Source organism: Sinocyclocheilus anshuiensis, unplaced genomic scaffold, assembly GCF_001515605.1.
Source record: "Sinocyclocheilus anshuiensis isolate Anshui unplaced genomic scaffold, SAMN03320099.WGS_v1.1 scaffold958, whole genome shotgun sequence".
In the NCBI taxonomy this organism is placed as follows: Eukaryota; Metazoa; Chordata; class Actinopteri; order Cypriniformes; family Cyprinidae; genus Sinocyclocheilus; species Sinocyclocheilus anshuiensis.
The window spans coordinates 712,917-724,376 of record NW_015539929.1 but is presented as its reverse complement, the minus strand read 5'-3'; the positions used below and the strand labels follow the sequence as shown (position 1 = coordinate 724,376).

At 37.1% G+C, this 11,460-nt stretch overlaps 1 protein-coding gene across 1 annotated transcript in view; it reads left to right on the top strand.

The window, feature by feature from the left end:
- Positions 1-11,460, top strand: part of ptprfa (protein tyrosine phosphatase receptor type Fa) — a 210,893-nt gene that overhangs the window by 81,882 nt on the left and 117,551 nt on the right. Inside the window, exon 4 of the mRNA XM_016483884.1 lies at positions 1,984-2,125. Coding sequence (XP_016339370.1) covers positions 1,984-2,125 — 142 coding nt within the window. The remainder of the gene's footprint in view (positions 1-1,983; positions 2,126-11,460) is intronic.

The window sequence follows — 11,460 nt, the reverse complement described above, 5'->3', positions numbered from 1 at the left end:
AATAGCAAAGTTAATAAGAATTCTTTCTAAATGCAGCACCGTTCTTATTTCGCTCTGCATAACCTGAACGAAAAAAAACAAATTGTTTTGCTAAGAACGAACCGAAATGAAACCATTTCGCTTTTAATCTGTGTATTTAACAGCCTGGGAAACCTTCCCAGGGCAGTACCTTGCCTCACCGACTAAAATCAGGGCGCCCACTACGGAGACGGCACCAGAGGTGAGGGGGCACAGTGACCGAGGTGGCCGGGCCGGGCCCCCTCAGCCCCCACCGTGGCGCCGACGCTGGATCCAGTCAATTCCCGAAGGACGAAATCAAGTCCCGCCCTCTCATTTCAGATGCCGTTTCACTCGGATATACGTCACAGTACAGAAGAAAATACAATCGCAACTTCCGTTTCATGCCGACTTTAAGAGCTGCCGCTGCTGACTGTTACGTGAATCTGATACGCATGCTCGTAGTTTCATTCGCTCTTTAATATGAAATGATACAGGCTACAGTGCGCACCGCCGTATTTGTGCGTGCAATTGAAGAGCACAGTACGAGCACAGTATAATGACTGACAGGACAGGAAAATTCATTTTTACTGACATATGGCCTGACAACATCTCATCTGACCACAGTCCACAGTTGTTCTACTGAATCCCCCTTGTCACCTGAACCTTTTCCGCGCTCATATGACTATAGCGCCTGGCGCTGAGGCAAAGTTGGAGAATAATAATAATTGTTATTAAAGCAATTGTTATTAAAAACTAAGTTGCAAAAGTGTCTCAGAAATCATAATTATGATGCTAACTTTGAGCAAATTACAGGTCATTTACGCATCAGCACCTATTAAATATTCAGCTATTTTGCCCGCCTTGATGAGCAACAGTGTGAAGGTTAGCCAGTCATAAAATTTTTCGTCTTTAAGGTATAGACGGTCATTAAAAACCACATTGTGAATGTTTTGATGAAAGAAACCTTAACGAAATATATAAAGGTGAAGAAAATGTATGTTATAGAACTGTGGCAAAAACACGGCCCCTTTAAAGCTATTCAGTTGTGAAAGCTTATAAGCTGAAACTGAAATATTTCATTCCAGGGAATGCTGCGCTTGTTTTCAACATCAGTATAGACGGTGTGGGGCTCCAGCAGGGGAGCGCAGGTTGATCTCAATTTGGCAGTCAACCTAAAAACAGAGAGAAGCTGACGGCAACCCAGGCATGAGGGCTCCCTGAGACGACCCTCCTCACACTGTCAACAGAGCTGATTGAGCGTGAACGAGACGGGCTCTGACAGCACCGGCATCTCACGTACTTTAACTCTGTGCCTCACACACCCAATGCAGTGCATTTATACTGTACAGGAGCTGATCTCTTTAACCTCACTGTCGTATAAGACTGAGTGAGATTGTTTCCGACTGGTTTTTATCACTTTTTGGTACTCAAGACACTTTGGCTGGTAATTGCTACTTCTGTCATGATTTTGTTAACAAGAAGTAACACTGCCAAAAATGACAGTTTTATCATCATTTGCCAACCCCCATGAAACACAAAATGAGATGTTAGCCAGAATGTTTTTGTCCACTCAAGAAAAGTGGATGGTAATTTATACTGTCAAGCCTCAAAAGAAAAAACAATCACCATAAAAGTAGTTAATACAACTTGTGCACTATATTATACAAGCATATTATACTATATATACTATAGTATATAATACAAACCATGCAGTAACTTTCAGCAAATTAATTAATTTAATTTTTGGGTGAACTATTCCTTTAACTGGTATATATTATTAGAATGAGCATTTTTACAGATTATTTTCATGCATTTTTTATGTTTTGAAGAGAGTGCCAATTCACGCCTGTAACTTTGCAGTGTCATATAGACTGTGTTGATGTGTTTATGCATGCAGATCAGTCTGGTTGTATATTTAAAGAACAACACTTGATTTTTGATGCTGGAGATATCTTATATCACCTGTATGTCTGTGTGTGTCAGGTAATAGAGTTTGATGATGGCTCAGGCTCTGTGCTGCGGATCCAGCCATTACGGACACATCGAGATGAGGCTATTTATGAGTGCACAGCTGCCAACAGCGTTGGAGAAATTAACACTAGCGCTAAACTCACTGTATTAGAAGGTAAGAATACACTCTCTCTTTCGCTCTTTCGCTCTTTTGCTCTCTCTCAAACAGCATAGTATTGTCCTATCACTTAATGAAGATTTACAGCAGCAGTTATTTCATTGCATGCATTTTGTGATTAGAAATTGTGCAGAAGTGAAATCAAAGAAACGCTGACTGTCGACTGAGTATTTTGGTTCCTCTCACACTCAGTTTCTTGCTAAGTGTTGTGCTCATATAATTATCATTCTGAGAACATGACAAACAGGAACTGAGCTGAAGTTAGATTCAGCAGGTGGTCTGACTAACTAGAGCTCGCGTAAGGCGGGTCATGCAAAGAGCTTTTCATGGTAGTTTCCTTATAACTTTGAGTTTCCTTGTGTAATCACTGTTAGCTTTGGCAAATATTTACTGGTTTAATGAAGTTACCCCATTACCTACACAGTAACACAGCGGGAAGATCTGATTAAAGTCAACGTATAATCAAAACTGACGCTGTTTACTTTCTTAATACACATTCCTGCTCTTATTGCAAATGATTCATAAGCGCATGTTATCCCAAAGAAGAAAAATTAATAATATGCAACTCCAAAACAACTTCATGTCTTCATGTCAATGTTAAAATGCCCCCCAAATCCCCTGCAAACGCTCAGCTCTTATTCTGATAAGAAATGGAGACTTTACAGCATCCAGTCTAGATGAATATACTGTTTTCCACACTAAAATATGCCTCATTTCAGAAGTAGAATGGGTTTTGATTACTGTCTCATGTTGACTTTAAGAAAGATAGAGAAAGAGGCAGATAAGGAGGGGAAGATAATAGGACATAAGTTGTGGGGGGGATTTTTCAGTGACATTTTTTTTCTGCAGGTAACATTGTTATGCCGCCAGTAAGTGGCAACAAGTGACTATGTTTATGAGTAAATCAATAAAATAATCCAATTCGTTCAAAATGCTGATTCATTAATGAGTGGTGTTGGGGTAACGCATTACAAGTAACACAAGTTATGTAATCAGATTACTTTTTTTAAGTGACTAGTAAAGTAGTAACACACTACTATTTAATTTAGAAGGAAATATCTGAGTTACTTTTTCAAATAAGTAAAGCCAGTTACTTTGTTTTCCCATGTATTGACTGACAGCTCTCCTGTCTCCATGTTGAGAGAAATCGGGAGTAAGTGCAGAGGCGTTGTGCGTGCTGTGTGAGCATGATGTTACTGTAGTTCTACACTAAATATGAACATGTATTTACTCATCTCACCTGCCCAAAAACAGATTCAATATTCCTCAAAATTAATAAAAACAGTAAAATGCAAACTCTGAATATTATACAAAACTGCAATAATTAAATATGTTAAATAAAACAAATATCATGTATGTATTTAATCCCATTTTATTAAACAATGTCTTTGCTACTGACCTTTGATGATCCAATTCAACCATACTAATAGGTACATTTGTGTTTCATTTTTGCTATTGCTGAATAGTGTTGAACTTTCTTCTCCTGCATCATATTCTTCACGCAATTTGCTTGAGCTGCACCCTTTTCTGTACAGACATGAATTTATATTTCCTTCAACCTGACACATTCATTTCACTTTTGGTGTGAAAAGGCTTTTACATTTGTCAAAGAATAACTTTTTTTATATTAAAAACAAACAAGCAAACCCTGCCCAGATTTAAAAAGTAACTCAAAAGTAACGTAACACATTACTTTCCATAAAAAGTAACTAACGTAATTAGTTACTTTTTTAGGGAGTAATGCAATATTGTAATACATTACTTTTAAAAAGTGAAGAGTTCAGATGCAAAAGCCTCTAGTGCCGTCTGAAATTTTCTTCTAAAATGTTTCTCAGGCTCCTATGTTTATGTTCAGTTATTTCACTTTAATGGCAAAGAAAATAACCTAATCATTGCCATTAAAGTAAAAATTACTAAACCTACACATAGGAGCCTGATAAAAATGCTCATTTTAGAAGAAAATTTCAAACGGCACTTAGAGGCTTTTGCATCTGAAAAGTAACTTCTTCAAGTAACTTTCAAGTAACTTTCCCCAACACTATTAATGTCTAAATCAAGTGACTAGATGTATCTGAATATGCATACATCCCTACTACATAGTAGGGACAGTATCTACTATTGACAGAGTATGCAATTTTGGATGTAGCCACTATTTTTATGAGTGAGTATTTTGAATCATTCACTAAACCGATTGATTCAAAACACTCATTCATTCAGAAATTAATCAAGTGACTGTTTTATGAGTGAAGCATTGAATCATTCACTCAACCAATTAATTCAAAACACTGATTCACTGAGGAATCAATCTAGTAACTCTTTTTATGAGTGAGTCATTGAATGATTAATCCAGCTTATTTGTTCAAAACAGATTCATTAAAGAACAGTAGGTGTTATTGCTCATAGATGTACAGAGGTTAAATTTGCTGTGGCTTTATCTGAAACTATTTCAGTGCAAAAATAGACTGCCATTAATGTGTTTAATATCTAAGTACTCAATATTAATTTTCAGTTTATTGAACTGTTGCATAAAAGTACTTTGTTGGTTTAAAATCTTAACTGCAGTTATTACCTGTAATCGTGTGCCTAGGGCTGAATCTATGCTGATATTAAGAACAAACGGTCTTGCTTATGTGATATTGCTTAAATATATTTTACCAAAAAACTCCAAAATGTTTCCTGCCCTACTGGTGTTTTCTGTTCGATCGCTGGAATCTTGGTGCATGCTGACTGAAGGAAACTGTAAGAAGTTCAGCCAGACCAGGCATTTTGTTCTCAGTGGTTTGTTATTCTGCTGATGGTTATGAAGCTTATCAGCCCTCCATCTCACAGGACTGTGAGGGGAAGAAACACACACACACAAACACATTCTGCCACAGGATTGGAACATGTGCAGTGTTCTGATAGCTGCCTCTGTTTTCGGTAAGCCTTGCTGTGCTTCCTCCGCTCAAAGCCAGAGTTGTGTGCGCATGTGCGTTTGTGTTTAAAGATTCAAGTTAATTTCAGGCCACATTTGAGCAGATTACCTGCGCCTGCAGCTCTGATAGAGTGATCTTTCCATGCCTGGCCCTGTGACCCTGCGGTAGATTACAGCACACACACACACAGATAGAGGTGATATGTGTTATTATGTGAGCACACCGTACACTGCAGCTGGATTCATGTTCAAACATGAGGAATATGGAGGTGCTGATACTACATGGTGATAAATCTCAGTCCAAACGCTGTTTTTAGACAAAGAGCCGATGCGGCTGCTTGCTTTAGTGCACAGTTACAGCTCACTGAAATTCAACATCCCCTTATAAAGGCGGTTCTAGTCATAGCACGGCACCACGGGGCACAAATCAGGGTGTCTTTTGTAATATATCTACACGCTAATCTGGGGAATTGAATTATTCAGTTAGAGGAAGGAAAGTTGTGAGTTTATACTATGCCAAGTGTGTTGAAAGTGGGCCATGTTGTCTCATGCTTTCGGTCCAGTGTGCCGTTAAATGTGCGTTCGGAGCCACGGATCAGCAGGTGGGCTGAACCTGTGCAGGAATCAGGTTTGTAGGTTAGGTGTTATGTCTGCGATCTCATTATATCGGGAACATCATTTCTCACGTGTTCTCATCCACAGACTAGCAGAATTTCTTGGCTGGTTGTTAGCAAAGTGTTTTTCTCAAATTTGAGCAGTGTGTATTGACAATTGCACGCTGGAACACATGGTACTAATCAAGCGTGAAGATAAAGCACAACACGACAGTAAGAATAAATCAGCACTAATTATGTTGCTTCTGTTGAGAGTTTATTCATTTATGTTTTATTGTATAATCAAGTCTTCTCTTCTTTGAGCCTGTTCTCCTCTTTCTCTTCTATTCTCTATGTAGTTTATTTTCTTGTCTCTTCACCTTGTTTCTTTTCTCACCTTGTCTCTTCTCTCATTTTTTGATCTTGTCTCATTAGTCCTTATCTTTCTCTTCTTTTCTCATTTGTTTCTCATTATGTTTCTCTTCTCTGTTTGTGTATCCTCATCTTTACTCATTTATCTTTCTCATTTTTCCTCATTTTGTTTCTCTTCTCTTTTCTTCTCTTCTCTTCTCTTCTCTTCTCTTCTCTTCTCTTCTCTTCTCTTCTCTTCTCTTCTCTTCTCTTCTCTTCTCTTCTCTTCTCTTCTCTTCTCTTCTCTTCTCTTCTCTTCTCTTCTCTTCTCTTCTCTTCTCTTCTCTTCTCTTCTCTTCTCTTCTCTTCTCTTTTCTACTCTTCACTTCTCTGACTGTAAGGCTTGAGTACTGATAGTGACTCAACATGATTTTGCAGTTCTTCCTTTGAGTTTTACAGTCCTGTTCTTGCTGCTATAACAAATGATTTCACCTGAATGCCAAAGAGAGTCTCCCCCAAAGGGATTTCACTGCAATGATCAGCATGCTAAATCTGAACTCAAGAAGAGCAAGGTCTTTTCAAGATCTCCTGAAAATGCACTGCATGCTCCACCATGGAATGGAAAAACTCCTCTTGGTATCTTTTTCCAGAATGACAGGAAATGTCAACTGGAGCGCTGCAACTTATAAGTGACATAAATGTAAAACTTGTACACAGGCGTATCCCCTGACAGAAAGCCAATATATAGCATCGCTTCCCCTGCATGCAAATAGATGAGGTGATTCAGACAGGTAATTTTATCCCGTAGACATTTGCAAATGTATTTCTCCCACTAAAGTCATTCCTTATCGGCAAACATGCTCCGCAGACAGACTCCATCTGTTCACTTCTCCCCACCACTCACCTGCTTACGTCTTGAAGCTGTTAGAAAGGCCTTTCCAAAGATCAGCTAATGCGTATAACAGGGCAGTGGGCAGAAATTACAACATGCCATTTCCATTTTGGCGTTTCACACACACAGAGTTGCTGATCCATGACATAGGTTTAGTTTCCAGTGGTTGGCAGCAGCCCAGTCCCCCACTGAGCTGAGTTAGAGTTTAGCAAAATATCAATTACTCAGCTCTCCATCAGTGGTGTACTGCAGCAGGGTAAACACACACCTCCTTCCTCAGCATCACACCGGGCTACCTGCCATATCCACCTGCAGGAGACATTTAACACTACGTGCAGCTAAATTCACCATCAGAAGACTGTGTGTGGGTGTGTGGGTGTGTATGTGTGTGTGTGATGGCGGTTTGGTAAAAGCTGCCTGTTTGCACAAGCTGGGCACAATAGATTTCTATCTATCACAATAGATTTCTTTCTTTCTTTCTTTCTTTCTTTCTACCACTCTGAAATGTTTAACATAAAAACTCATGTTTTTGATGAGACAAAGTTGTTTAATCATTTGAGATTAATCATTTTAATCCTATCTATCTATCTATCTATCTATCTATCTGTCTGTCTGTCTGTCTGTCTGTCTGTCTGTCTGTCTGTCTGTCTGTCTGTCCGTCCGTCCGTCCGTCCGTCCGTCCGTCCTTGTCATCCATCCATCCATCCATCCATCTAAATTTTATTTAAACATTTTTGTTAGGGATGCACGATATTGGATTTTTGCCGATATCCGATATGCCGATAGTTTTCAACTAATTTTGGCTGATAGCCGATGTCAATACCGATATATAATTATTTTTAATTTTGGTTCGTTTTTAACAAGAACTTATTTGTTAGAATTAAATAAACAATACTAAAGTTCTTTTATAATTACAGTGCATTGAAGATTTGAAAATAACTATAAATAAACTATATATTAATCACTACATTTTTTTTTTTTCAGAAAGTTGCAGTGGTAACCTTAACATTTTATTTTATGATTTAACATTTGTAAATGGTCTAAAGCAAAAGAGTTGTACACATTCTGAAAATGTTTTAGAGCTCATAATTTGTTTAAAAATATAACATATTACACATGAATGAATAAATCAATATATATAAAATTATTTAATTTAAGTGTCATGTTTGTGATTATTTTTTGTTAATTTAAGCTATAGCTTCTGACCTTTAAATTAAAACATACTCATGATTTTATGGCATCAATTACTGCTTTATTTAATCAGAAACACGGTCTAAATATTATTTGTGTATTTTGCTTTCATTTTATTAGAAGTTGGCCAGCAGCGCCCCCTACGGAATTAAAACTCCTGCTAAAAAACTGCAACTAATTTTGAAACTGCACGTGCTATTACTGTTGACTCTATCATACACCGAAGGCTCATTCTGTACGTGCATTCTCAGTTTAAATGCAGCGATCCAAAACAGTGAATCCAATCACCATTCGGGCAAAACTTTGCTTCAAGAATGAGCCACAATGCTGACATGATCTAATCGCTAGCACACCCTGAGCACATGTGAGTTAATGTATTCCTCTTATCAGCAAGACATATCGGCATAATTTTTCATATTGGCCAATGCCGATATTTATATTTAAAGCCATTATCGGCCAATTCCGATATTGGTCCGATAATATCGTGTATCCCTAATTTTTGTTTATATGTGCCACTACATGTATAACACTGTGTAGTAAATATTAGTATTTACTTGCATATATTGAAAAAGACCACACGAGGACACAGTGCTCCCAGCCAGCAAAAATGTTTCAAATATGTCATGAATATTCCATACATCATCCAGCCCTAGAGTGTATATGTTTGCATCATTTGCACATATGGCAGTTATGTGAAATCACTGTTGTTGTATCCACACTACAGAGCAATTATAAGCCCAGTGCTGCAGAGAAAGAAAGAGCCAGACGGGAGAACAGACAGAAGGTGCACCTGATGCTAGAGGGAAGAGTTGGTTACTGATGTCTGTGATCAGAATGTGCAGCGTAATGAAATATGAATGATGAAGAGCACTCACCAGCTCTGTTTGAGGAGGATTTTTCAATAGTAGCCAGTCCTACACGTGCATAAACACACATGCACACGCTGCTGAGTAAAGAATATGCATAAATAATCAGCATTACATTTGAATGAGCGCAGACCTTCATATATCCCATCTTCTGCTTTAGATGTTCTCTTTCCAGCTGGTTAATACTCTTTATAAAGTACTGGAAGGTACCATGATAATGTGATGTATCAGTTTGAGATGTGGTAGTTATACAATATATATAGGCTACCATGATACTGCATGAGTGTAATATTCATATACCATTGCAATCAAAGGCAGTAAATGTACTTCACAGTGCATTTTTAAAAAGCCATATCCACAAAAAACATGTTACCATGGTACAGACATGTAACTCAAGCTGGTATGGCTCATTAATTCAGTTGTTTATTTGTTTGTTTTCTTTGAAGTTCAGAATGTCAAGCTAACCTTCACCGCATTCTCATTAAACTGCCGCACTAAATCCGTGTCTTCCTCGCCGCTGTAATCTCTCTCGTGTTAGTGTGGATGTTGTTTGATCCTGATGAGAGGCACAGAAATGTATAATGTTTAAAATCTTTTCCTCTAAGCATTTCGATTCTCTTCTCCACCTTAAATTGATCTGAGACCGGCGTTTGAATAATTGACACTGGAGGTGATACAAAAGAGGAACACTTCTCATTTCACTTGATGTTGGGACTAAATATACAGAGGAAATGTGTGCTGGAGCTCAGAGATAGCATTTTTTTTACTCTACTTCTACACATACCATGTATTATTTAAATGAAAAAGTTTGCAAATTAGAATTTTCTTTAGATGAAGAGCTGTGTATGCTCTTTCAATCAGTCTTCTTCAGAAACATCACATCTAAGGCCTAATCAAAGCATGAACATTTGCATTTTCTACAAAGTCCCTCCTTCCGACAAGCGCAGTCTGCAGTCTTAACTTTGATAAAGAATATCTCTTTGGTTTTGAGACTTTAGTCTTTGCAACTTCAGGGATCTTATCTATGCACAATCAGCTTGTAACACTCCAAAGAGAAAGGAAAACTTGAAATCGCATCATATGACCCCTTTAACATCATTGATATATATTGTAGTTTTCGTTAATATTTTGAATGAGATTTTTTCTTATATTTTCTGTTTTCATTTTATTTAAAGTTTTAGTTTTAATTCATGGTAGTAACCAGGGGTCCACATAAGTGGTCCGCAGGTCCGCATGCGTGACCAAAATAAGAAATGCGCTGTGTAAATTAGTTCAGATCGCGCTTTTGCGTACCGACATGGTTGACAGCTGTTAATCAATAATTAACATTTTAGATCGACAAACTTTAATGTATAAGATTTCTATTCAAACTGAAAGCATAAATCTAGGCTACCCGCTAACATTTTCAAAGCACAATGAAAAACTGTGACATTTCATTCACTGACGCTCTACAATCGGCAGTGCTAAACCCGGAAGCGCATATACTTACTTGCCGCAACCCGCCAAAATAAAAGCTTGCTGATTTTAAGTTTGAAAATTACAAATTTAAATAATTCAAATTAAAAATAATAATTAAGGTTCAAATTAAAATGATAAATAATAAATAATAATAATAAAAATATTAGCATTTTAATTTTAAGTTTACTATAAAATAATTGTATTTGTATTTAATACTACCTTTGTATTTTAAAATAAAATAGTATTATCACACTTTATAATTTATTTAATTATTTTATTTAAAAAAATAAAAATAAAGTGCAATAATATTATCACTATTATTAATTTATTTTTTATAGTTATATTTGATGGGTCACACCATGTACCGTGTGAGGACCAAACCAAATCTCCAGGTTCTCATATGAGAACCAGGCTGAAAAACTTATGTGCACCCCTGGTAATAACCCTGGTTCCACAGAAAAAATAAAGTAATAAAGATTTTAAACTATGATAGCACATGTGATAGTGATAGAGATGCAGAGATCTTCTTTATGAATATGCAATATTCCTGTGTTATATTAAAATATTTATGATTAATCATTATGTTGCCTAATGGATTTCCGTATGGCAGTGACGATAGAGCCTGAATTTAATTCATGTTTTATTGGATCATAAATTCTAGTTAAAGTCTTATTGCTTGTGAGCATGTCATGCTTCTTAAATGGTTACCAATTTAATAAGTCTTGTTAATCTGGGAGACGTGACAGACGTTAATGATGGTGAATTGAAACCGATTTATAGGCATATGTGTGTGTATGATGGGTTTTCTTCATCAGGTTTTAGGCCGTCCAAGCACTTGACCCCTGAGATTTTGTATTTACATTGGTCAGAAATGTTAAATTCTCAAAATGTTGAGCAACATCAGCAATTGTCATAAATGAAAGGAAAACTCCACTATTTTTGAAAATAGGCTCATTTTCCAACTCCCCTAGAGTTAAACAGTTGAGTTTTACCATTTTCGAATCCATTCAGCCGATCTCCGGAACTTTGCTGCCATACCATGGGTGCAGCAGGCGCAATGATATTAC